Below are 27,570 nucleotides of genomic sequence, written 5' to 3'. Positions count from 1 at the left end.
AGTTTTCGAAAATCGACTACAAGACGCCATTTCTGTTTACCGGATGCATCTATTTTTTTAGGGACTACCCATATGGGTGAACTCCATGCAGAGTCTGATGGTCTAATTATACCTTGTTGTAACATTTTTGAGATTTGGTCTCTAACCTCTTGTCGGTGAATAAAAGGATATCGATAGCTTTTAGTATATACAGGAACTTCGTCCTTCGTTCGTATGCGATGTTTAATTTTGTTAGTAAAAGTTAATGGCTCCCCATCTATATAAAACACATCTGCATAACGAGCACAAAGTGTTAACAAGTTAGCCTTTTCTTCTTCATTAAGATGATCGGTACGTAATCGCGACAATACTTCATTTACTCGGTTTGATTTTCCTAATGGTTTGCAATTAAAATTGAATATCTCAGCGTAAGCGGGTTGATCTAATGAAAATATGATGTCGTTAGGTGAAGGATTTTCTATTTCTACAAATCCGCGACTACCGGTAACAGTTGTAAGACATTCGTGAATAATGCAATTACATAGAACTTGTTCGTTAATAAAAACTTCGCCATCCGGGGCGTTAATGGGTATTTTTACTAATTTTGAACTTCTACCTGGGATAATATCTTCGTATAAATTAACGTTACGGGAATTGTAAACCTTAATAAAGTTTGTTGCATTTCGTGTAATTAATTTGAAATCTTTTAAATCTATTTTAGCTTGCCACTCAGATAATAAATCTAACCCTATTAAACCATCGAAATAATCATGAAAACGATAAACGAATAACTTTATATTATTATCTTCATTGAATTCGTTAAAACAGGGCAGTGTTACGGAATAATCATTTCTACTAATACCATGTACGTTTGTAACTTCGAAGGGGTCATAATTTAAAGGATAATTAGGGTAAAAATTTTGTACGGCCTCGGGGCTAATAAACGATTGGTTAGCACCTGTATCTATCAAGAACTTTAAAGGTGGCTGTGAGATTTCAATATAGGGCAACTGTCGTTGAGTCTGTAAATTAACGTCTATCCTTGCTCTTTTGATTTTTTGTCTACTTGAAAATCCTGAGGTTGGGATTCACCGCTAGGGCCTGGCTGAGATTCTAACTCATTTACTATTTCATTGTCATAACTATCGTTACAGTAAGTCGGGTTGGCAGCATAATCATAGGGGTTGAAGTAGTCATTCGGGTCTGTATAATGGTCATAGTCCGGATAGTCAGTATAGTATGAACAGTCGGGTGAATAAAATTCATTTAGATTGACCTCGCGTGTTTTAAAATAATTAGTTGGTGGTGGGTTCCCAGATTTACGCCAATCATGACCTGACATCATAGGCTTAGGAGTATAATGTTGAACTCCACTCATTGGTTTCGCATTAAAATTTTGTGGTGGATTTGATCGGGGTGGTAAGCGAAACACATTACTTTGGGGGTTGTAATTCGGTGGTGGTGCGCGAAACATTTGTTGGGTTCGACTAGGGAAACGATTTTGTTGACTATTGAACTTAAAAGCTTGGGGCTGTGCGATAGGAGAGTTAAATCTAAAACCTTGGGGTTCCGGCTGGTAATAACGCGGTCCTACTGGAACGGGCCAGTTAGGTACGGGTCGCATAGCGCTGGGCGTATTTAATACTATGTTATGTGACGTAGCTTTAGACGTATTCTGAGTATTATGCTTAGGAAGATCATTACGCTGCTGTAAATAAATTACATTTAGTTCTTCTTGAACGAATTCTAAAGCCTTTTCAATAGTTTCCGGGCGCATGCAACGGATACGTGAACCTAGGGGTTCTTTTAAACCTCGTACGAAGGCCTGCATTGTAACCTTTTTATAAAGTGTCCGCTTAGCTTCAATTGTCGTCTGTAAGCTCTCATGTAACGTTACGTATGTCATTATAGTGCTGAACAAGGTTTGACATTGATCATAAAATTCCTGAGGGGATTTATTACCCTGCGTAGCTAAAGAGAGGTCATTGTACAAAGCCGTTTCATCTCTTTGATCCGAAAAATTATTAATTAATGCTGATCTTATACCAGTCCAAGTGTCAGGGATGCCGTTGGAATTAATAGTTGACGCGGCGGACCCTGTTATTTTATTTAGTATACCGTTTAAGAGACATAAATTACTTAATTCACTACCTGGCTCGGCACTCGCATATTGCAAAACTATTTGATCACATATATTTATGAACCTAGTTAATATATTCGGGTTACCATCGAACTCTGGCACCAGGCGTAAGGCCTTAAAAATAACGTCGGGATCGTATGACATGTTTGAATTATATGAAATATTTAAATTAAAATCTAATTTACTGTCTATATTTCTATAACTATCTACTATATAACGGCGAGCCTGACGGGATGCAGGTTCCCGGGGACAAGGCTTTTCGTGATGAAAAATCTTGAGGATAAAATGACTTAGGATAGAAGGAAGCAACACGAGAAAGATTCAAGTGTACTTACATATGTTTCATCTCTGGCTCTTTTTCGTGAATCGATGCTTGGATTCTCCACTCAGCTTGGCAGCTCCGTAGATTCTGGATACTCGTAGCGTGACTTGACAGCCTCCCGGGCGACTCGCGAACGCGAATATCGATATGAGAAAATTCTAATGCTCGCGAACCGGCCCGCGAGTATCCTACCGACTGCGCCAATTACGTTTACTGCAGCCGATGGATCGAAAAAAAACCAAAATGACTTAAAAAATACTTTAATTAATTAAAATAAAATTACAATTAAGAGAGGTGAAACCTATTCGATGCGAGAATTAGGAATGACAAAATTTTGTATAAAAATTAATAATGAAATTAAATTTAAAATATGACGAAATCGCTGCGTCGGCGGCTCGTGGCTGGACGGACGTTGCGACATGGGCTGCATCGGTTTTCCGTTGTTTATTGAATATGGATATTAAATGCATGCTCGGCATTTTCATGGATGAGCTTAGGGTACTGTATGATAGATAGTACGGTTCCGTACTTAACAAGCTAGCTTATAGCATGGTTATTAACATAATAACAACAACATTCAAATATGCGTCGTTAGATTACACGTTGTTACAGAATGCGTTGAAGAAATAAAGGTTCACTGCTCGTTCCCCGTAGGTGATAGCGTGATAATTTGTAGCATATATGTTGACCCGACTTCTTAATAATATTCGTGCCAAATTTGAAGTAAATCCATGCAGTACTTTTTGAGTTTATCCCGGACATACATACAGACAAACAGACAAAAATTCTAAAAACTATATTTTTGGCTTCGGTATCGTTTGTAGATCACACCCCAAGTATTCTTTTAAAAAAATATTCTACGTACAGTTTTGACTTTCCTACTATTTTATTATATGTATAGATAAAATAGAACAGATAGAATTCATTTTATTAATGAGAGTTAGGTTACGTTATTTTGAATGATTAGACAGAGAGAAACCCGAATTAGAAGTCTAAAATCTAAGCTAGAGATTTACATGGTAGTAAAAAGACGTGAAAAAATTACCTTTTTAACAAAAAGAGACAGGTAAATCCTTTACAAACTTATGTTGCCAATATAAATTTTCTCTTAACCCATAGGTATTGGTATTATTAAGTCTTGATTTTGTTGAGAGGCCAACGGAGAAAATCTCTTCAAATAATTGGTTATTAAAAATGGTACTAGTTTAGAAATAGCTGTAATTAAATAAATATCTATTACTTTCAGGTTTCAATAATGGCAATGGAAGAGTCAAGAGTCCTTGTGTGGCATCGCGACAAACTGAAGCTATCGATCATTTCAGACGCGTTCTTGCAGGCGGTCTTCGACCACATACTAGGAAGAGACGTGGTCCATAAACTAATGCAGGTAGGCTGATTGCTGAAGTGTTTAAGGGCACTCGTCCTACAAGTTTTTAAACTTTTACGATCACCATCAACACTTTCACTTGAATGGAATTTGCCGCGATTTTCATTTTGAAACTTTTGATATTCCGGCGATATTGCAGTCGCTATAGTCACTGTCACAGAAGTTTCAAATTGACAATCGCATTATGTTCCGTATTAGTAAGTGTTGTACATTAAGTCACCAACCCGCCTGCCCAGCGTGGTGACTATGGGCAAAACACATGAGTTCACGTTATTTTTGCGTAAACTTGTGGAGGCCTATGTCCAGCAGTGGACTGTGATAGGCTGTAATGATGATGATGATGATGAATGATGTACATTAAGTGCTGTGGAGTATTGTTGATATTTTTGAAAGATTTCCTTATTTGAATACCCTCATTTTAGAATTTAATGGTAAGTTGTTTTTTTAAGTGTTAGAACAAGCCTGTGTAGTAGTTTAAATATATTAAAACATATGTAAAAACTATTAAGGAGTCATTAAGGATCCAAGCGACAAAGCTTTTTCATATATTTTGGGCATCTCTAACTGAGGCTTTTGGCTTATTCGTTCATGAAGTTTTACACAAATTAATTAATCTAATATATAAAATTCTCGTGTCGCGGTGTTTGTAGTTAAACTCCTCCGAAACGGCTTGGCCGATGCTCATGAAATTTTGTGTGCATGTCGGGTAAGTCTGAGAATCGAACAACATCTATTTTTCATACCCCTAAGCTGTAGGGGGGGGTGGAGATTGAGGGGGTTAATAAGATAGATTATGGCAAAACAACGTTTGCGGGGTCAGTTAGTTCTAGTATCTTATAAAATTGACTGATTGCGAATAAATTGCTATCGACACGATCTTATCTGCGATGAAATCGACTGTCATTACACGTCTAGACTTAATTGCCAAAAATGAAATTTAATAGGATGTTGCATGCGACAAAACAATTGTACATCCGTTACCAATTAGCGTCAGAGATGATTGAATAATTCTCTCTTATCAAATTTTGTTCGTGTCGATTCGTTTCAGTTTAATTGGTACTTTCGATTTTCTAATTTCGGCACTTATAAGAAATACTGCAATATCTCGGTATCTAATAGTGGGTTTCGAGGATAAATCTGATTGGTAGCCCATGCTCTGCACGATTTTTAGAAGTACATTTACTTCATGTTAAACCTTTCAAAACCAGGTAAAACTTTCACCTAAAATGAAGTACTTTAACATCTAAAAAGATAAAAGTATTTCTAACAAGGTTTTAGTTTCAAAATTTTTTTGAATGAAATTATTAGAATTTAAAAGTTGATGATTGAGTCGTATTCCCTTAAAAAAATGCCTAAAATTCAGTGGGGAGTCATTGAAGATTGTTGATTTATTTTGTTGGAGTCAAGATTCGCCAATAGAAAGTTTTGTTTTCAACCACAAACGGTAGCGTACATACATATATTCGGGCTTGCGCCTCTGAATTTAAAATTCATCTCGTGATCGCCGGTTTATGTATTCCACAATACATCGTAAACGCGCATAGAAATATCGCGGCATAAATTTTTCTACCGAAAAATGTACATCCGCTAAGCGATATTCGTTCAATATTCGTCTTTAAATAAAAACAAAGATTAAAGGTTGCCCAGGTGTGGAACTCTCGCTGTCGAATATAGCGCTGTAGGTGCCAGTGTGTAGCGCAATAAGCAGTATTGTGCAATGTGTACGTATTGTTGACATCGCGTGTGCATCATTTATTAACTAAAATATAACTGATTCAGTACAAAATATTTGTATATTATTTAAATTTATACTGTACTTTTCGTACTTACCGTTCGTATACTTAACTTCTTTCGTTGCCATACCGCATAATAAGGTTAAAAGAAACCAAACTCACTCCTAGACCTCCTGTTAAAAAAATAGATATTATTCCCCTACATTGCGCTGTAAAAGCATTATATAATACTTAAGACGAAGTAATAGAAGTAATACAACAATAAAATATCATATGAAAGTACATCCACATAATTCTGACGTTCCAGGTTAGCGAGACGATGTCAGTGAGCAACGGTCACCTCCCTAACAGCTATGAGGAGGGCGAGGACAAGCCCATGCTTGTTGTTAAAAAGGCGGGAGATGGACCCGGCATTACTGCCCTTTTGAACAGACAACTACAAGGTAAAAAAATTAATTCGAATTTCGAATGATGTTAACGTAATGCATGCGTTTTTATATAATCTGTGAAATAGATAATGTTTTGTATCCGTGTCATAGATTACGTAGATCGGATATAACAGGTTTTTGCAAAGAATATAATTAGTAAACGACTATAAAGAATAATCTTACGAAAATCTAAAATGTATCACAATTCTTCAAATATTCTGTGTTGGTTTATATTTTCAATAAACATTTCATGATATTTTTGGCGCGAAATACATGAAATGTCTACGTGACAGCATAGATGGCTTATACTTTTTGCAAAAATTTGTATTGAATATAGTGATGATTAGTTAGGTAACATGACATTAGTGGCGTGCATAATAAAAATAAAAAAGATTTGTCACTACAATTGCATACATATAACTTCTTATAAAGTACTTGATAATTATAATATTATTAAAATTTAGTAAAATATGCCATTGATGTTGAAGCAAAGTTTGAATAATCTATATTGTAGATTATAAATATTAGCATGAAAATGTTAAGATATTTTATAAACGTATTAAGTCTTTATCAATACTCTGTTAGCTAGGTTTCAATTTGTAATATTTGAATAAATTTCATTAGATTTGTTTGGTTATATTCTGTAGAAAAGAGATTTTTTAAGTAGTTAAGCTAATAAGAAAAAGAAAGTTTCAAGTAAAAAGTTAATTAAAATTTTAATATATTAAATGTGTAAATTTATTCGCATTACTACTTATAATTTAATTTACTATGGTTTAAAACTATATTTTTCCCTTTTTTATCATACATAAAATAAGATATAAAATTATTTAGTAACATTAGAAATTGCATGGTTTCTCTATAGTGTTGCTAACGTAAAATAATTGTGAAACTTTCATAAAATTTGTCATAGTTAGAGAAATGCTTATTGCATATTTATTCTTTTAAGTAAAATTTGCAATAGGCACTTTGTTTTATAAACTTCTTACTGCCCTCGGATTTTTATTTAATTATCTAAAATAGCTAAAAGTTTCAAAAGGTGCAGGTAGGTAAATATAATAAACAAATTTTGTAGATTACAATTTACAATTTATTTATTTTAAGGTATATCTTATAAATATATTTATATCGCTAGAGATTAAGTTGAATGGTTAAAACAGTTAATAGCATTGAGTAGTTATATGGACACGTGATTTAATGTAGATGCCTATAATAAGGAATGAAGTTATGGCTTCTTAGCTTTGTTATGACATATTTGAGGCATGTAACGTTGCATCCATGACAAACCATTTCAAATATAAAATGCCCGGGAAAATTTTAACATTTTTCATTGAAAGGTCTATAATTTTTAGTATTGTTACAAAAATCGGTAATATGTATGTTTTATTGGTGAATTGGAGTTTCTTTTTAAAAGTTATAGTAAAGCATATTTAAGGATTAATTTTAGATTTTCAACAATAATATAAATTCGATTTAGGTGATCGTCCATTATTTATGAGAGGTCAAAATTTTGGGAGAAGAGCTCTGATAATTTTTAGTGCAATTGTTGGGGGGGGGGGGGTTCACCTCCACCTTTTTCGCTACTATTTCTAAGAAGGTTTGTTTTGCTGTCACGTCATTGTCCCATTAAGTAACATTTGTCAAAGTCAGTAATTGTGACTATCTTTTTATCTTATCTTTGTCACTTGTAAACGTGAAAACTGTATTAATGCATGTTGCAAACCATGTGTTTCTATAAGCTTTCATAGATGCAGCAGATGAACACGGTTAGTTGTCATCCAAACTAAAATAAAGATAAATCATACCAAAATAAGATATATACTCTATAAGAAAAAGATTAAGATTTAAAATGATCTTTTTTGTTAGCATACTTATAAATCAAATTATGCGCTGCTGTATAAAAAAAAACATATACCTAATATCCATAGGCATGTTGCTTTAAAATAATACCAAAGCAACAGAGAACAAAAGGCTCACATAATTAATGGACGATTTCTACGATACTCATATATAAGAACATACAATAAAAATCATGATAGCGAAGTAATTAACAGTATTCATCACCTACACATTACTAATATGACAGATAAGATGAACACAGATTGAGATTACAGATAAAATAAAAATTATTGCAAACGTCAAAATTTCGACAATCCGAATACATCAATGCATCAAAATTAATAATCTGTGCTTGTTGTCGTAACGTGTCGCTACTACAGGCGAGCACGCGCCGTTGCTGCGGCCGACGCCCTCCCACGCCTGCTGAACAACGGGATTATCCTTCATTATCCCCCATCCCTACCCTATATCTCTATCGCTATATAATATTTAAATACCACCCCGCTTTGCTAAAATCTTCTTATTAATAAATGTAAATAGATCAAGATAAAAAATAAAACTTTCATCACGGCTTGACAATGTTGTCGTTGATGACAGTCACGAGTCTCTTTTTTGTGCTGCTGACATACCTAGCTGATAATGATAGATTTTGATTTCTGAGAATTTTTATCTCGCACATAGCTCTTTTAGGAGGTTAAAGAGCCCCTTGGAGTTTTAATCACTTAAATAACTAATGGATTTACAAGATGCCAATAGAAAATATCTGATAGATAAATTGCAATTTGTTTGTTAAAACGAAAAACGTGTCATAAACAGTTGACTGATAATCGTTATACGTCAGATAGCTTTATCAGTACCCACGGGAGCAGGCCCTAAAAAACTTAAAAGTGGTCGAATTTGAGAAAAAGGCGTAACACAGTAATTTTAAGCAACATGATTCTGTATCGTGTGTCCATGCTAAAACGACAACGGTGCCTTGCCATGGTATTACCAGGCTCAAACTTACGGCATAACTTACGAATCGTTTTACTAAGCTTGGACATAAATTTGTATACTGTTCTTAAATCTACCACTTTTTGTTATTAGTCATTACAAAAAACTAAGTTACACCTATAAAACATATAACAGGTGATTACAGATAGTAAAACGGATCGTAAAACTGTCTTATAATGATTGGCTAGGCTATGCTTTGTTTACTAACTCGTAACGTAAAAGAATTTTTTCCAACGATCATTGCTTAAATTACATTTCTTAATAAGAAGATTTTTATTAATTACAAATAACACAGTTAATGCAATTTTTTGAATTATAAAATGTCTCGAATAAAGGGTATTTTAAATGTCACTAAGCTTTTCCTTTAGAACCCACTGGACACATTTATCGGCTGATAAAAATTTAGATGAAATGATAAGCAATTGCACTAGCTGTTATTGACAGTCGTTATTAGTGGTAATAATTTTTTTAATAATATTAGATGCGTAAAATATATGAATATTTTTCTACATAGAATTTTTAGGTTTTAAATATTGGGTATTTTTTTACAATTAATTACGATTGTCAATGTCAAAATAAAATCCTTTGGTTCTCATTATATGATCACGAAGTAAAAATGTAAATAGATCATTCGTGCTTGAAATTAGATTTATATTTCTGAAAGAATCTCAGAATATCTATAAGTTTTTTACTCTTTTTTTACTTTTAAGAAAACGCTTTATTGCTCAATTTTACATCGTGATCTGCTTTATCTTCCCGTAGTTTGTACATATTAAAATGTAGCTCACAAGTACCTTTTTATAAAAAGTACCTATAAACTTAGTGTCATATTGATATTTAGTTATTAATTATATAAATAAGGACGCATACATATAACAACATAAAAACATATATTTTAGTGATAATTTCATTTAAAATATGTAAGCGTTCTAAGTTTTTTATATCCTTTTTTAACAAGTACAATTTCAATGCACATAATTATTACCAATAAGTATTATTTTTGTTTTTATTCTATAACAATATAGATCGCTTTAACACGATATTACTCTTAGAGGAATATTTCTTTTGTTATGCAATAAAATTATTGATTATCATAAAAAATATATGCAAAAGAATGTTCCTAGAATTTAATTACGCATGTATATATGTGAGCAGTCCTAGTCTTATATGTTTAGTTATAATCTCAGTGTATATACCTTTATAAAGGGTCGAGATAAACTTGCTTTGCCTAGTCATTGTTCATAGATGCTATTCTCATTGTTGTGCTATCCGTTGTAACTCGCGCAAGTCACTCGAACGTATCAAACGGTACACCAGCTTTTCACCCACAGCTAAACGAAAATTGCTCAACTTGCTTTTTGGTATTTGTTTGTTAAACTAGTAGATTAAAAATAATAAATCATGGTTTAAATATAAAGATATTTGAAATACGTACAACATTGTTGAAAAGAAGTTGTTGAAATGACTGAAAAGTTTCGTATATCTTGACCTGACACAATGCTTTAATAATCTTGTTACCTTCACTTCAAATATAAACTAGGGTTGTATAAGGTTATATTAATAATTAAGCTTAATAACATGAAATATATTTTAATAACATCCCTATAGTCCTTGTCCTTATTTCCGATATCCTATAGCATATCTGGAAGACCAAGATTTATCAGGTAAATTATAATTTCTTTGGTTGTTATTTTTTTCTGTTTTTGCTCTTTATTTTTATCTAAACAGTATAATACAATTTTTTTAAAACACAAAATCCTTTAACGAGGCGCAATTAAAATTGTTTTAATTTTGAATTAATTCGCAAGCATGAATATAATGAAGTGTTTATTTAATTCTTAACAAAAAGCAAGTTGAAATGGCAAAATTATTTGCTTCAAGTCACATTAAAAATTTACTACTTGTAATAGTTGTTTTTATTATTTTGATTTTTACATTAATGTATAAAATATATACCCACACATATATGTGTGTGTGTATATCAAACCATCAAAATAACTTCCTTCCCTTCCTTTCTCAATCACAATTTGTCATTATCAAGTAAATGAGAAAGCTTAAAGTTTTATTTTTTACTTTTAAATTTTCAGCGACAGATCCAAACGCCTGGCGGCTCGGAAGAATCGACGAAGCCGATCACGAGACGCCCGTTTGAGGGCAAGCGTTGCACCTAGCGGTTCGTCCGAGAAGACGTGATCGCTAGTGCATTGTATGCTTTATTTAAAAAGGGCTAAATGTCCAGTCGAACCGAAGTTTCGAGAATGTTGCCATATGTGGTAGAATAACGTGCGAATATTAACTGTATGCAAATACGAGTGACGACGTCGAAAGAAGTAAATATTTTGACTTTGAAGTGTCCATTTGGAAAACTAAGCTGTTCTTTGCACATGGAATGTTATAGTCTGTATGTTGTTTAAAGATACATATTTTAAATATTTCATATTAAAAGTTATGTAATAAGACAAAAGTATATGTGTAACTAATCGGATTTAAAAAATCAAATATTAGAATAATGCAAATTGCTATGTCTAGTATTACTATGTATAGTGTAGGTACATTCAGAATATCACAAAATAAATAAATTATTTAAATATTTATTACAATATCAGTAACAATGTAACAGATAGGTCATGATGTGAAAAAATACATTCTATTATAAATTATGAATATAAAACTAAATGTATGGCTTAGTTTTTGTAATGGACACAGTACCGAGAAGAGTATGATAATTATGTTTCACGAGTTTTATTTTTTCACGAAAATCGACTATTTTGCTAAGAAGTACATTTAACTAATGATTGACTTGAATTTTTTTTTTTTTTTTTGTTTAAGACAATGATGACTTAACAAAACGCAGTGACAGAATAATACTGCAAAATTACCTGTCAGTCAGCTGGCAATAAAAATGTATGACTATACATACTATATACATGAAAATTGTGGTGTAGAAGTAAGGAGAATCATCTAATGTTGTAGAAAAGTTGATAAAGTGTCCAGCTATATGATATAAATAACAGTTCAAAAACCTTCCACAATCGCGCTGGTGTAGACAAAGGGTATTGTATGAATGTCGCAATTATAGTTCAAAATTCGACCGAAATGGCGCTAATAACACTAAAAGAGTGATATGAAGTGACCAATTACAGAAAACGTAAAGTATGCCGAGTTCGAAAACTATTTGATATATATAACAAGTGACAGTTGTGATAATTGTAAGAGCTAAAGTATTTCTATCCGTATGTATCTTCCATTCTTTATTTTTTCATTTTTAGCGCTTTATTTGAAAACTACCCTCATACTACACTGGCATCTACTTTGAACGGACACTTTCTGGTATACAAAGATGGTGCTCCTTTCTTCTACGCTTCATAATGAAAATATAAATATTGACTATATTTACTAGCCCGATAGATAAGTTAGTGTTAAAATGTATATTAGTGTAAAAATATTTTTTGCGATATGAATATGGTAGCAATATAAGGTCACAAAGAAACCAGAAACATTATTTTGTGTATACTATACATGTAGATAGAATAACTAATCGACGATAGAAGTTTCCAGTTTGTTTTGTATCGATGTATTATTATTTTATATTATACTAGGTGCGCCCGCGACTCCGGCCGCGTTGAATTTAAAAAAATATTGTTCAGTTCGTTAGTCCTTTGTTCAGAGTTACAAAATAAATAAATTTCTATAATAAAAGAAGCCTAAGTTCTCCTTATTACATCAGCTATCTGCCAGTAAAATTCCCGTCAAAATCGGTCCAGCCGTTACAGAGATTAGCCGGAACAAACAGGCAGAGAGATAGACAGACAAAAATTGACAAAAAAAAGGTTATTTTAGTATATGTACCGTGTTACATCCATATGCATTTAGTAAAAAGCGGTTATTTTAATATTATAAACAGACACTCCAATTTTTTTTAATTTGTACAAATTTATTTTTGACATACAATTTAATATAATATTATTGAAAATCATCGTTTTTAAAATTAATTGTATGTTCTGCTATAATAATAATTGTTGTCAATAAAATATATGTAACATACGATGGGAACTATGTGTACAAAATAAATTGAGTCTAGCTTAAAAAATAAGAAGATAATCCAATTAATAAAATATTGAATACTTAATACTTATCAAGATTTGCAGTCTATTATAATTATGCTGATTATAATAAAATTCATACATTCAAACGCACAATAAGTGAATTTCTTCTTATTTACATTTTAATGTTTTTTTTTTTAACCATAAAATACTAAATTATATAAAACTATTGTTTACATCAAGAATCATAAAAATTCCTAACTAGGATAGTATTTATACAGAATAGATTCAAGAAACTTGCTTGGTTGTAAATTAAAGATAATTAAAATAGATAATTATGTCATCCCATAAAATTATCAAATTTTCTAATTTTATTTTTAATTACTTTATTCCTTTGACAAAATGTTTTCAAATTTTTAATATTAAAGTATAACTGAAATCGACTTGCAATACATTTGTTTGTGGCTGAATTGATTTGTATGATTAGTAAGTAAAATATAACACCGACTGAACGATTAGATTCGGAAAGTTTTCAACATTCTCTCTTTATTTTTGTCATGAAGAAAATTTATCATATATGGAAAAAATATTCGTTAACTTTTTTCTGTTATATGTTTTAAATTCTTTTATTCACATATCAATTATATGCATTTTATATATTTTTGGAAGAATATAATATGTTCCGAATCAAGAAGAGAATGATTCCATTGTAAATTAAGAATGCACTGCCATTGCAAAGAATAGATAAAAAAAAATTAATTTGTGAAAAGTTAACTAATAAGTACATAAATTGTCATAATAAGGATCTCGATGTAATTTTAATATTGTTTACATATCTGTAAAAATATTTGTTTAGCAAAACAAATTTAATTGTATCAATTTATTTAGATTTGAACAATCTATTCAGATGAAAACTGATTAACTTTTCTGATTTATGCCTTACATGATTTTTCTTTTTTGTAAATTTATGGAATTGAAAGTAATTCTTGTTTGTATTATTGCTGTTAAACAAATGTTATTACAGATTTGTTACTTGCCTTGGGGTATGTAAAGACACGTGGAGTGTTTGCGTTGATTGGTCTTCACCAAGTGAGCATGTAACATGCTGTGTTGGTGAGCTTTAGAATGCCTTACCGAATTGCCATTTGTGATGTATGTAAATTTTGAATGTGTGGTTATATCATTGTAGTACATGAAATAAAATAATGAATTGTATAAAAAGTTTGTTTTATTTTGTGCATTCACTTAGTAAACTCCAGAAAATACAGAGAAACAGTGAAAATAAATTATTTAACAGTCCAATGCACTCGATAACTCTGGTTTTGTATATATAAATAGTTCACATTTTTTTTATTAACTAGGTACTCTTTTTAATATCATTGTTATAAAATTTATACAGATAATATATCATGAGTCGTCAAAGGTCATACGACCAACGCCGTGTTGCTTCATATACCTTCTGTATTGCTTGTATTTATTATTTTCTGCTAGAGACTTTTTAGTTTCCTCATCTTTAATTTTTTTCCAAGCAATAAAGTTTTCTTTTATCCACAACTCTTCATCTAAGTACTCTTGCTTTTCGTCATCTCCTAATGCGTTAAACTGGTGCTGACCCAGTTTCATATATTTTCTGATTATGTACAGTTTCTCTTCAGTGCCGTATGGGTGCTTTAGGATTGTAAACTTCCAAAACCATCTCAAATACCAGTAAATATAATATGCTAGTGTGTAAGGTAAAATTATTAACTGAACCCACAGTATATCAACAATTTCAGGTTTTGCATATGCTCCTTTTATGTCCATATTTTCTTCTATTACCCTCCTTATAATTCTGTCCTGCTCCTCTTTTAACTCAGCTTTAGATTTTTTGGGGCCTTTTCTACTTTGTGACTCTTTTGTTTCTACCTTTGCAATTTCTAATGCACGATTTCTGTACTTAGGAATTGTCATGAAGTATTTTATGGCAGTATCATACTTAGACCAGGCACTATAATACTGTATGATAGATATTATGGTTATAGTAACAGCTAGGACGATTCTGACGTCGACTTTAGGTGCTAATCGCCGTCGGTAGTATCTATAGTAATGGGCGTAGTATGCCTGGGGATTATCCAACATGTAGTCATAATCAGATCTCTCTTCATCGTCTCGAAGAATTTCGTACGCTGTCGCAATCCGTTTGAAGTTTTCTTCGGCCTCTTTTTTATCTTTTTGCCCTCGGTGCAAATCAGGGTGATATTTCTTTGCTAACTGTCTGTAAGCCCTTCCGATATCACTTTTGGAAGTTTCTCTGGTGACTCCCAGGACATCGTAACAATTTTCTTTGCCGCAGTAAATACCTTCAAGTAGATAGTCAGAAGCAAATCCTAACGTTACGTGACATAGTAAAGTAGTAAATATAACAATCTTAAACGAAGTCATTATTCTTTATTTATAACATATTTTATGTGATGAAATGCAATTTATTTGACTAGGAAAATAAATAATTAAAAATAATTTGTTTTAACCTCGATACTACACTGGGCTAGATCAGACGTCGTCACGACTTGACAATTTAGCGAATGTCAACGTCATATCGACGTCAGCTAATTTATTCGATCAGTTAACCATACCAAAATAAAATTGATGGTGGGGGAAAACATTAAGAAAAAATTAAATTGCAAAAATATATTTTAATAGCGATACTTCTGTACGAGTTTTTTTTTTTGTAATTTCGACAGCTTGATCGTTGATTTGAGTAAATTCATTATTTATTCTATGAGCTTTGTTTGATACAACAACATTAGTTTTTGTAAAAAATGAATGTGTACTAATTTTGTTAAATATTATATAATATATACATAATAATCTTATGTTTTTTTAATTATTAGTAAAATATTAAATAAATTAACGGTAAGGCTTTAGATTTAGATTAAGAACCGTCGAATTATCTAAGCTCAAAATTTGACCGTTTATCGGCATGATTTCGTTACAAAGAAAATAATAATAACCCTAACCTATCTAACTTCCAAATTAGATCGTTTATCGACACCATTTTGTTACACAAAAAAAAACCTTAACCTAACTTCAAAATGACGGTTCTTAATCTAAAGTCTAGCTAAATTAACGGCACAATTAATATTCGTGACTAATTACAAATTACATATTTTCAATGTACATTGTTGTGCTATTTTTTTTTAAAGAAAACTCGCCTTATTGCCTCCACTGGTGACAAAAGGTCTGGCGTACTTTTGTCCAGAGAATCGACATAGCAATTTAACGGGCATAAATGCTACTAGTATTCTTGGGCCCTGGCACCATTCAACGTGGACATGGTTTGTACCGTAACTATCTGTATAAATTAAGTTCTTCAGTTGTGAATTATAAATATTATGTAATATTTCAATAATTAAATTATAAATGTTATTAATCACATCTACCGCGGAGTTGAATTCAACCCCAGATTAATTATCTACACATATGTCACAATCTCAAGTTTTTTTATGTAATTGATTTATTTTAACCTTTTCGTTAATATTCTATCAACAGTCAACACTTGCATGTATGTCATATGTGGCAATAATATTAATATGACATCTGTCACTACAGTCAACGTGTGAGTCATGTGTGAGTTTTGAATTACCCAAATACTCAGTAAATAAATAAAAATATTTTTAATAAAATTCTATTTAATATGTTTCAAGATGACATAACAACTTTTATAAATAATTTGTACATATATTTATTGAGTGAAGAGAAACATATATCCGGGCTTTTGGTTAAAAAACACACTGGAAATTTGCAAAAACAGGGCGATTTCAGTTTTCCTAATACTGTGAAATCGTGGAAAGAGTATTTGAATTGCGATCAATTACAAAACGACTTGAAAGTTTCTCTGTTGCAGTGTATTAACAAAAATCTTACGAATTTAATAGAAACGTCACAGAATTGGGACATACCAGTGGTGAAAGCAATCGAGTTAAATGAACGAATATACTTGCACATTGACAGATTCAAAGCGATCCAACTCTGTTTTCATAACGCATCTATTAACAACGAGCTTGCATTGCAAAGATTAGGTGCAACTACAAATGTAATAAACTTGGATTCAAGCTGTAAAGAAACAAACTGTATAACACATTTACGCTTAAAAATATTATTTAAAGTGTTGCAAAATTTATATTTAATTAATGTATATCCAGAAACTACAGATATAACAGTAACATGGAAGTCTAAATCAAACCAACCTAATCATAAGTCAGTTTTCTGTGGTACAGCTTTAAATGCAAAAACTGGTTTGAAGGAGAATGATATCACAGCTGATGAGTACGTAAGGTATAATTATTTTAGTAGTATTTATTATTTAAATTATAATTTACTTAGAAAATTACTCATAACTTTTGTGTATACAATAATAGTTTAATAATAGTAACTAAAATGAATACAATATTTTTATACTCCACTATTAAAGTACATAAATAGCTTTAACATACAAATGTGGTCTTAACGTTACGGTTGAACCTCTTTCACATGACCTCTAAAAAAATTAATCTAAACACTAGTCTATCTGTAGTAATTATTTTATATTTCCAGCATAAGGCAGAATGAATTAACATTAATCGCAAAACACAAGTACGGAGTCAGAGTGTCTACAGAGGCAAAATGGAAGGATTTTATAGCAAGCTTAGGGGAGTCTGCCGTAGCATTTGAATTACTACAAACAAAATGCACTAGCCCTGTAAAAATAGAGTTTGATGCTTCGGGAGGATCCAGCAAAGGTAATTTTTATTATCGTAGTAAAACATCTTTTAACTTGGGGAGTAAGCCTGCGAATGCGTAACGAGAGCGTTACGAAAAATGTGATCGGGCGAGGTGAACAGAAGTTGAGAGGGAGTTAGATGGAGCTAAATAAGTTTTACTTCAGTAGTGTGGCCTAAAGCACACTGGTTTTTTAAGATTATAGAGTTTTAATTACATACATATTTATTACGAGAAATGAATTACTAAAAAAAAAGAAACAAATATAACTTTTACGTCTTGTAATATTAAAAGCTTCACTATAAATAGTATATTTTCTAAAAAGACATACCTAAAACCTCAAAATTTAAATTATAAAAAATATAATTAAAAAAGTAATGTTCATATAATAAAATGTCTTTCTCCTTATGTTACAGGTGCTGCATTTATATTATACAACTGTGCGAGATTAGAAACTATATTAAGAGCATTTAATGAAAAAGTGGATGACGGTGTTTATCCACAACTACCTTTGTTAGAAGAAACTAATTTGAGTTTATTAACGGATGAGGTAATATTTATTTGCAAAAAAAGCATTAATTTTCGTTGATATTTATGAGTTATGTTGCATTGCATTGCATTACATTTGTATTTCTACCTAATCTTTGCAATACAAATTCGTTAATATCAACATAAATTTATTTTACTGATTCTTAAAAAAAAAAGAAACAAAATATTACATAAAACTTTTACATAATTTTTTTAAATCTGAAATGAAAATGTATTTTAAAACAATTACTTAAATGTTGTAATGAGTCGAAATAAGTCAGATAAGAATATATTTTATTTGTTACAGAAAGAGTTTTTTTAATTGATATATACGATGTCTGTAACACCAAAGGCATTGCAAGTGCGTTGTTTCTCCAATCACACCAGGAGTTAAATGTCTTAATGTTGTAAATTTAATCAAAATATAGTCAGAAAATAAAATGAAGTCATATCTATTAATAGAAAATATACCTTATTTATAAGTACATAATTATACAGAAGAAGGAAATAAATTATATTTTTTAATTTAAAACTACTATTTTCTCATAACATTTCTTTTAATAATTACTTTATTTTAATACAAGACAAAGAAAATCAATATAAATAGAATTGTTTATTTTCAGGATGAATGGCATCTTATTTTTAATTACGTTATGGGCCTACCATCACTTTTGAAGAACAGTGTTGAGATTAACAAAGACAAATGTGAATTTCGACCACATTTAATATGCAATTTTCTTAGCAGTATGGTAAAAATACTAAGTCAGTACTATAGGAGGGTCAGAATTTTAACTGTAAGTATTAAAAATAATAATTATTTATTATATACAGTAAAGTATATAGTATATAGCGTTAAGTGAACTATGATAAAAAGTAAATAATGCTTACAATTGTTATACAATACAGTAAAACATTAATATGTTGTTCTAAAATAATTGTGCTTTGGTTTTGATAATTATTATGAAACATTTAATGTATTAAATAAAGAAGATGTAATATTTTTAAAAAGTATTAATTATGAAATTAAGAATTATTTTAATTATAGCTGTTTACATTATTTGCAATTTTTAAATGTTTCTAACTTTAGCTTCTTTAAATCTTGACAGTCAGAAGTATAATCATTATAATTTTTAATCACAACGAAAACAACTCGTAATATTTTAAAAACTATCGTATATAACTACGCGGAAGTAATTACAGTCAAGTTGAATTGTAAAATAAAAATAAAACTGAGATTATATAATTATTAAAAAATATGCAGTGACACTTATTGTAGTTACTATTATCTAAGATTTTGATTACATTTTGGACAAAGAAAAACAAATAACGCAAAAGTGTAGATTGTCGGTTTTAAATGAGACTAACTAGAATTTTTTTTTATTTCATATTAGTTCTTATTGAAATTATGTTAGATTCCTTGCTACTATTAGTTTTTTTTATTATTTAACGTGTATTTTATAAGTTAATATTTTGTTTTGTTCAAGGAACCCCGAAAACATCTGCTGCCAGTCATGTTTGCACGTATACACTTGGTAATAATATTAAATAATACATTAAAATTATGTTTAAGGATATTAAATATTAAAAGTGTTTCACAAATGTATAGGAAATTTATTTTATTTACCCGTTCCCTTATTTTCTTATTAGGTACAATAAGAATTACATAAATGTTTATTTTTTGATCTAAAGATCTGACCGAAAGATAAGTGATATAAGATGATCACAAAATAATGTAGGTAATATTTGAATTCGTTTTTTATGTGAATTACTTATAAAAACGATACATTATTAGTAATCTGTACTTAGTTCTTGTACAAAAAGTACAAAACGAGTAAATCATTTTGGATATTGCGACCCTACTTGAAGCGTGTAAAAAAAAATGTTTTGTTTGGAAACACAAAGTTCACGTGATTGACCCAGGTATTTTATTGTGGATGATGCTTGAGCGCGATTGGCCCCCGATTGTTTCCGAGTTCAGCCGACAAATTACGAAGCTCCGTACACGGTCGCGCGTCCCGACTCGCCTAGTGTGTTTTTGACATCGGCAAACGCAGTCGTGAACTTCGGAGCGAATAAAGATACTTTTATTTATAGTTTTTAATCGAATATAGTCGTGTGACGTTTGTGAACACCTGTGTCGAACCGGGATTTTATAAATATGAGTATTGCTGACCTGATCCAAGCTGCTGAATACATCGAAAGGCGAGATAGAGGTGAATTGGATTTTCTTTGTTTGAATTGTCAATCGAGTGCACTACTCGCACACGTCAACATGGCTCCCGTCTATTTTTGCCTCGCCATAATCAGCTGATTTTGACGGAATTGCAGTTTTCTTTGTTGCAGAGTCGGAGCACGGATACGCGTCGAGCCTACCGGCGTACGAGGAGACTCGTGCTGGCGGAAGGCGGCCCAAGACGAAAAAATCGCAGGGCAGCAGGTGAGTCGCCCGCGAAGTGCAGTGTAGTGCCGAGTGATAGTAAACCAGTGTAAAGTGTGTGAAGTGTCTGTGAGCAGTTACAAATTGTATGTTTTCTGTTCCAGGACCACTCATAACGAGTTGGAAAAGAACAGGTGAGTCGTTTTGTTTGTATTTAGCCATTAGTTTGCGTGGTGTCGGTCGAGTAACGTGTGTAAGCCGGCTCGCGTCGCGCTGACCTTGTCCGTGCTAGCCGCGGAGGGAAAGATTTAGAGAGCACACAATGATCGCCTCTAACGTAGATGACGCCTAGTTGTAACCTATTTGGCAGCTCGGAGTTAGGTTACGACACGAGCGTGTTATCTGTTATCACCATGAAACCGTACGCGGCCCATAGGATGTAAACAAATACAGCGATATACCGAAAGTTTCGAGAATATTATTTCAGTGCTTGTAGACTCCGTGACGGTACGGCCGTGACGAGAAAAAACAATAATTGATCATCATTTAACGCGCATAGCTTCCATAAAAGTGTCCTCAAGCCCTGTAAAAAATATGAAAAAGCAATATCAAATGTAACGAGTAATTTTCTGTAAAAGCCTATAAATGTCCCACTGTTAGGCTTAAATCACTTTCTTAATTAAAGAGGAGGTACTCGAAAACGACAAAGCTACCCCGAATTTGAAAACGTGTTCGCCTGGTTCACGCGTCCTACCAACTTAGTCATCTCGGCTCTTTTTATGATTGAAAAAAGTTATTATTCGCTTTTATACAAAAATGTGACCAATTTACCAATGTGAATTTTGTTTTATTATTTCAAACCTTGCAGCCGTACATCCGCCCTGTGTTTAATAAAATTGGTTTATAATTATAAAAACTGTTGAAAGTTGAATAATAATTTTATCCTTATTTTAACGTTGAGATATAAATGGCGTTGTTTTGTCTACGTTCAGTGGAAAGTCGCTACTGATAAACAGTACTATGTATGCGATAATCATATGATATTTACGTGAATAAAATTATGTAACTTGTTTGTGTACTTTCGTTCACATAATGTACTTTAGTAATGAACACAGACTAAAAACTATTAACTGAAAAATCTTACGGCACAGAAAAAAAAACATGGCGGTACGAAGTTCGCCGGGTCATATAGTTTACCATGTTTTTTTGTCACGTGACCATAGCGCCATACAATGGTGCCGAAATATCGGGAACAAGAACTAACAACAAAACATTTTAATATTCTAACATTTTAAATATTGCATTAATATAAAATAATGCAATATTTAAAATTACATAATAGTTTTTTAATGGAGATGCACAGATACTCAATACTAATATAAATATAAAATGATTTAAAAAAAAGGTGAAAATATTCCATAGACGCAACCGTCGCATAATCATACCATAATATGATTAATTACGTAATCGGTTTATTACGTATTCTGTATACTACTGTAAACTTAAAAAACTTGTGAACGCTAATACTCAATAATCATCAGGGTTTTCTCTAGCGTCTGACACTTCTGACTTATGTATGAAAATCTAATAAATAAAAATCTAGTGTCACACAGTTTGTATCCAATAGGTAGTTTATTCTAATAGGCAAAAAAAAATTTTTCACGTTATTTGGGAAAAAAACAGTCTTACTTATTTTAATTTACAAATTACTTAACAAATTCGTTATTGTGAGACAAACATCGTCTGCGTTATTATAATAAAAAACTGTCGAAAGCAAACGATAGAATATATCAAAAAATACAATGTTGACGATCTTAGTGTATATGTTGTGTGCCAACATCTGTTGACACAATATAATAATAATAATATGTTTTTAATTTTGTTTAATTTTGGCTTAAATATTATTTTAGCCAAAATTTTACAAATTTCTTCAGCATAATGATATCAGAAACGTGTGTTACAGCTTTTATCATATATCTAGATATCAGATATACATAGGTAATACGATTACATTACTTTTATCACATTGACATTTATTATGGGAACATAACAATGATCAGTATCAACAAACAAATTTTAGAATAACACAGTTAATAATATCTACAACAGTAAGTATACAGAGAGTAATCGCATCGTCATCGTAACCAATTTTTGTAAATTGTGATTGTGTGGATAATTGTGAATACCGGCCGCTGTCAGACTTGATCTAACTTAATCAATATAGGTATCAGTTTGAATTTGTACAGATTGCTTTTTTTTTTGTAATGCTGTAAGTATGCATGAACATATGTATGAATATACACATGAATATGTATAAATGCTTATCTAATAATGTACAGTGTATTTTAAACTCATGTCGCCCAAAGTAGGTGAGTGCTTATCCTAGGTAGGCAGTGATTCATCAAGTCGTTATAGCACAGTTCAGTATATGTTAATGTTGGGCATTATTTTTTATTTATTTTATGAACTGTATCTTGAAGTGATGTGTGCCTGTATAGAAACGAATGTGTGTGTGTGTGTGTGTGTGTGTGTTTGCGCGCGTGAGTTTAATTGTATTTGTGTGTGTGTGTGTGTGTGTGTGTTTGCGCGCGTGAGTTTAATTGTATTTGTGTGTGTGTGTGTGCGTAAGTTTAATTATATTTGTGTGTGTGTTTGTTGTATGCGCGTGACGCCTCTGCCATTGCCAGCCCTACGTCTAAGGTCGTAGGACCGGGTTAAACTACTGAACAGAGGGGAAAAAAAAAACAACAGATTTTAAGTGCAATCATCAAAGTTAAATTTACGTATTAAAAAGGTCAATCTGATACAATTTTGTTATTAAATAATTGAAATAGCCTATTGAAAGGTGACCGTTTACCCGCATTGGTACGGCATACGGCATTTAGTAATCGCAAAGGCGCGGACAGAGGCTTTATTTAGTACCCAGAATCACAATTTGTTTGTGAGTTCGCAACTATCGTACTTATTATGACAAAAATTCTACAATACGACTATATCCAACATTTCTATTACCAAGTTTCGGTATTTTATACTTTAGCAAATGTCGACCATATTTTAAGCGCCCACGAGAACATCTACAATTAACACATCGTTAAAGATTTTCTTTTTTTATGAATTTATATATTTTTTGTATATTGGGTTCCATATTGGTACTGCGTTTTCAATCTGGCCTCTTATAAAAGATTTATATAAGGTTAAAAAAGTTTTAGAAAATTTTAAATATGCATTAGCACGGATTGCAAAACCAAACATTTTAAATGCCTTGTTAATAAAACTGTCTATATATCCATCCAAATGCAACTGTGAATCGAGCAGTATACCTAATTCTTAAATGCAGTCTACTTTTTCTAAGGTTATATCTTCCAACCTGTACGAAATCTACTTATATTTAGTAAATACTTATATTGAAATCATTTTGGAATCTTATGTGGTTACCGTAATCGCAGATAGTATTGTAATCATTCGTGTTAAAAGAGTAATTAGGTTCCAAAGAAAAAGCATTTGTCGATGTCATTGGTAAATAGCACAAAACGAAGTGGACCGAGTATAGAACCCTGGGGTATGCCTGAAGTCACTAAAATAGTATCTGATTCGAAACCCTATTACTACTCTCTGGGTTCGACTACTGATTTAAGTTTTAAACCATCGCCATAAATTGTCTCTTATACCACCAAACGCAATTTTCTCCAGAAATACTTTGTGGTCTTCGCGATCACACCCCTTTTTGAAATCAGTATACATAGCGTCAAATGTGAGGTATAAGAAAATAAATTGTAACTGTTGATCGTTTTTGAACAAAGCCATGCTGTTGATACAATATACTACTAAGCAGTTTAGGATAGATCTCGTTGCGTATTAGTTTTTCAAAAATCTTCGACATAGTTGGAAAAAGTGAAGTCAATAGTTTTCTTCATTTTGCTTAGAGCCACCCCTTAACCCCGGAACTATTCAAGCAGATTTCCATGTATCGGGAAATTTACCTATTCCGAGAAATTTGTTATAAATTTAGTGTAAAGGTTTACACATAGTTTTGGCTACTTGTTTTATGTAAAACTGCAAGTCAAAAAGCGTCATATTGCTGATTACACAGTGAGTGATAAATAATATAATTCAAATGTGGAATACAACGTGATCTTTTAGTCTTTCCATAAGAGATCAAAACAATATTGTAATAGAGATTTTAATTAAGAAGAAATTGAAATGCTATCCTATTTTAGTCCATATTGGACTCCCAAATATTTCATAAATTTTTTAAGAAATTTTAACTTTTTAACTTTTTTAACTTTTATTTTTTATAAAACAAATCATAAGTCAAAGTAATAAGTAATAAAAATGTAATATCGTAACTCGATTAACCCTTAGAGCTTACGAAGGTCAGATCGCAATCGGTCATGTGTCAAAAACAAATTTGAAAAGTGTAATAAATACTTATTATGGGAATTGTTAATACACACGAATAATAAAAAAAACTTTCATTTTTTGTATTAAATAAAATAACACAATTTTTCTCATATTGTAATTAATATGTTTTAATTTGAAGGTAGTTTGTTTGACAGCTATTATTTTTTATAAGTTTTATTATCTGTACTAAGTAATTAAGATAATTGTTATAATATTTGTATAACTTCAGCCTAATACAGTCCACTGCCGGACATAGGCCTCCACGAGTTCGCGCCAAAAATGGAGTGAACTCATGTGTTTTGCCCATAGTCACCACGCTGGGCAGACGGGTTGGTGACCGCAGGGCTGGCTTTGTCGCACCGAAGACGCTGCTGCCCGTTTTCGGCCTGTATATTTCAAAGCCAGCAGTTGGACGGTTATCCCGCCATCGGTCGGGTTTTTAAGTTCCAAGATGGTAGTGGAACTGTGTTATCTCTTAGTCGCCTCTTACGACACTCACGGAAAGAGAGGGCTCAGCTTTGTATAATGTGTATTAATAAAATATTTATTACAAAAATAGATGTACCTGTATGTAGATTACTAAAATATATATCGTATAAACAATAAAATGACGTACTATATTTGCGTATATCCATCACTTTGTTTACTTCGTCTTTAAAACGTCAACATGCACATTTTAACATGTAATTAACCTAAAAATATCTTTGAGGTTAATTATTAAATAGGCCGATGGTCCAGTAGGATATGGTCCTGCTTTCTGATCGGGGGCTTAGTTTCGATTCTTACCCCTAATCTCGCTGAAAATAATTATATTTACTTTTATACACGTAATGTTTATGTACCTTTATTATATTATATTATATAATTATATTTACTTTTATACACGTAATGTTTATGTATCTTTATAAACAAAGTATATATTTATAACAGCCTGTTACCAAAAACAAGCATTATACACGATCATCTTAAAACGTAAAAATTTAGTTTTCTCATATTTTTGGAAAATTTATATAAAATGCAGTTAAGTAGCATAGTTATTAAAAAACAGATATCTATAGGACGTCTCTTCAACCTCAGCAAGGTCGAGAGTAACCGCTCGACTTGTGACTCAATTTCATTCTCAGTAGACGAATTCGTGTCTAGAATAACAGAGTTGCGTTAGAGGTGACTTTACGTGGAGGAAATGTACCGGCTAACGTTCATTTGGACTTTGGAAATTTAGTTATAGGTTTTTAGAAGTAAAACTTCTTTACGCACGCTTGACTTGGGAAGTAAGCTGGTGAATGCGTCACGAGAGAGTTACGAAAAGTGTGATCGGGCGAGGCGAACGGAAGTTGAGTGGGAGATATAAGTTAGTGAAGATAGAAAGAGAGTTACGTTTCATAAGTTTTACTTCAATGTGTGGTTTAAAGCCCACTCGTTTTTTATATCCTTTGGGTAACTTTTTACTAGGTGTTATTGATTTTGTTGTGGTAACATTTTGATTTGATCGAGATCTAGCGATTACTTTTAAATGAAAACTACTGAACTGATTGCTATAAAACTTTGTACATCGATAGCTGAATATCCAGTATGTTATGTTATATTTTTTCATCCCGATATTTCCACGGGATCGGGAGTTACGTGAGTGAAATCGCGCAACTTAAATATTAAATGAACCAATGATCTTAGATTTTGCTTGTTTATATTTGACAATGAAAATTGAATGGCAGAGAATGTTGTTAAGCGTTAAGGTCATATGCTGTATTATTTATATGAGCAATAAGGTTTTATCTTTTCACGAGATATCGTTATATTATTGTGTAGAATAAAAGATGTCAAAAATATTATACATAAAAATAATAAGGACGTTTAACTTAAATTGAAATATTTTTGTAACCTATAGTTTACTTTCGGGCTAGTGCAAATTATATCTCGATTACAAACTGATGTAATTGAGATTGTTACTTAGTAGAGTAATCGCAGGATTATTTTTTGTTAGTTAGAATACAACGAAACTACTTTTTTTATATAACTAGGCAAACAAGCGTACGGCTCGCCTGATGGTAACCGATTACCGTAGCATATAGTCGTCAGCAACACCAGAAGCATCGCAAGCGCGTTGCCGACTCTATTCGAAATTCCTCCCTGGAGCTCTGGTCACCTTACTTACCAACAGCACTGCTTGAAAACAGTATTATTTAGCTGTGATCGTCTGTAAGGTCGAGGTACTACCCCAGTCGGGCTGCTCCTTATTTTGAGCAGGATATTTCCTGCTGCCCTACCTTAGTTAAATATATTATATGATATGTATGTAGAACGGTCGACTATTTACGACATTTTTAGTGTCAAAAGGAAAAATAGCTACATATTTATAGTTGGTAAACACATTTTTTTACAAGACCTATCTTTTTAAAAACCGCTCGCTTTGATTAGATTTTTGTGGCATAACTCAAATTATGTACGAGACAACATACAAATGTAATATAATGTACGTGAGTGTTCTTTGTATTTTGCAATTGCTAATTTCTGCATATAGCCGTTTCCCTATTGTCTGCTTCTCCTCCACGTGCTAAATATACGTTCACGATACTCTCTTCGCGTCTTACATTGTAAAATTTTTCCAGTCCTACTGTTATACAATGTAACAAAGATTCTTAATATTTTAAACGATTATGCACCTT

General features: G+C 31.8%; 4 protein-coding genes across 4 annotated transcripts in view; 3 read left to right on the top strand and 1 right to left on the bottom strand.

Moving 5' to 3' along the window:
* The window catches only part of LOC123658159 (blood vessel epicardial substance-like), a 63,787-nt gene extending 55,420 nt beyond the window's left edge, over nt 1-8,367 (top strand). The window contains exons 4-6 of the mRNA XM_045593597.1: nt 3,688-3,828; nt 5,869-6,004; nt 8,209-8,367. Of these exons, the coding sequence (XP_045449553.1) occupies nt 3,688-3,828; nt 5,869-6,004; nt 8,209-8,255 (324 nt within the window). The 3' untranslated portion in view covers nt 8,256-8,367. The remainder of the gene's footprint in view (nt 1-3,687; nt 3,829-5,868; nt 6,005-8,208) is intronic.
* Nucleotides 8,368-14,074: 5,707 nt separating this feature from the next.
* LOC123658161 (dnaJ homolog subfamily C member 25 homolog) lies at nt 14,075-15,421 on the bottom strand. Its single transcript, XM_045593598.1, has one exon. It carries the CDS (start codon nt 15,283-15,285, stop codon nt 14,272-14,274), a length of 1,014 nt encoding a protein of 337 aa, XP_045449554.1. The 5' UTR covers nt 15,286-15,421; the 3' UTR covers nt 14,075-14,271.
* Nucleotides 15,422-16,537: 1,116 nt separating this feature from the next.
* LOC123658284 (DALR anticodon-binding domain-containing protein 3) lies at nt 16,538-19,964 on the top strand. Its single transcript, XM_045593721.1, has 6 exons — nt 16,538-17,178; nt 17,437-17,621; nt 18,018-18,151; nt 18,753-18,923; nt 19,614-19,755; nt 19,936-19,964. The coding sequence occupies exons 1-6, from the start codon at nt 16,538-16,540 to the stop codon at nt 19,962-19,964; spliced, it is 1,302 nt and encodes a 433-aa protein (XP_045449677.1).
* A 195-nt stretch (nt 19,965-20,159) lies between these two features.
* Nucleotides 20,160-27,570, top strand: part of LOC123658709 (max dimerization protein 1-like) — a 331,673-nt gene continuing 324,262 nt past the window's right edge. The window contains exons 1-3 of the mRNA XM_045594058.1: nt 20,160-20,342; nt 20,473-20,566; nt 20,671-20,700. Of these exons, the coding sequence (XP_045450014.1) occupies nt 20,288-20,342; nt 20,473-20,566; nt 20,671-20,700 (179 nt within the window). The 5' untranslated portion in view covers nt 20,160-20,287. The remainder of the gene's footprint in view (nt 20,343-20,472; nt 20,567-20,670; nt 20,701-27,570) is intronic.

The sequence above is a fragment of the Melitaea cinxia genome, chromosome 12 (genome assembly GCF_905220565.1).
Source record: "Melitaea cinxia chromosome 12, ilMelCinx1.1, whole genome shotgun sequence".
NCBI classification, from domain to species: Eukaryota; Metazoa; Arthropoda; class Insecta; order Lepidoptera; family Nymphalidae; genus Melitaea; species Melitaea cinxia.
Note: the sequence above shows the minus strand (reverse complement) of the source record. Positions and strands in the feature narration are given on the sequence as shown.

What these genes read in the sequence shown, in the direction of transcription:
- LOC123658161 (XM_045593598.1), bottom strand. Translation starts at nt 15,285, where the DNA reads ATGACTTCGTTTAAGATTGTTATATTTACTACTTTACTATGTCACGTA.
- LOC123658284 (XM_045593721.1), top strand. Translation starts at nt 16,538, where the DNA reads ATGTTTCAAGATGACATAACAACTTTTATAAATAATTTGTACATATAT. An exon ending in ACAGCTGATGAGTACGTAAG is followed by an intron (nt 17,179 to 17,436) that starts GTATAATTATTT and finishes TTATATTTCCAG; the next exon opens with CATAAGGCAGAATGAATTAA. An exon ending in TGAGTTTATTAACGGATGAG is followed by an intron (nt 18,152 to 18,752) that starts GTAATATTTATT and finishes GTTTATTTTCAG; the next exon opens with GATGAATGGCATCTTATTTT.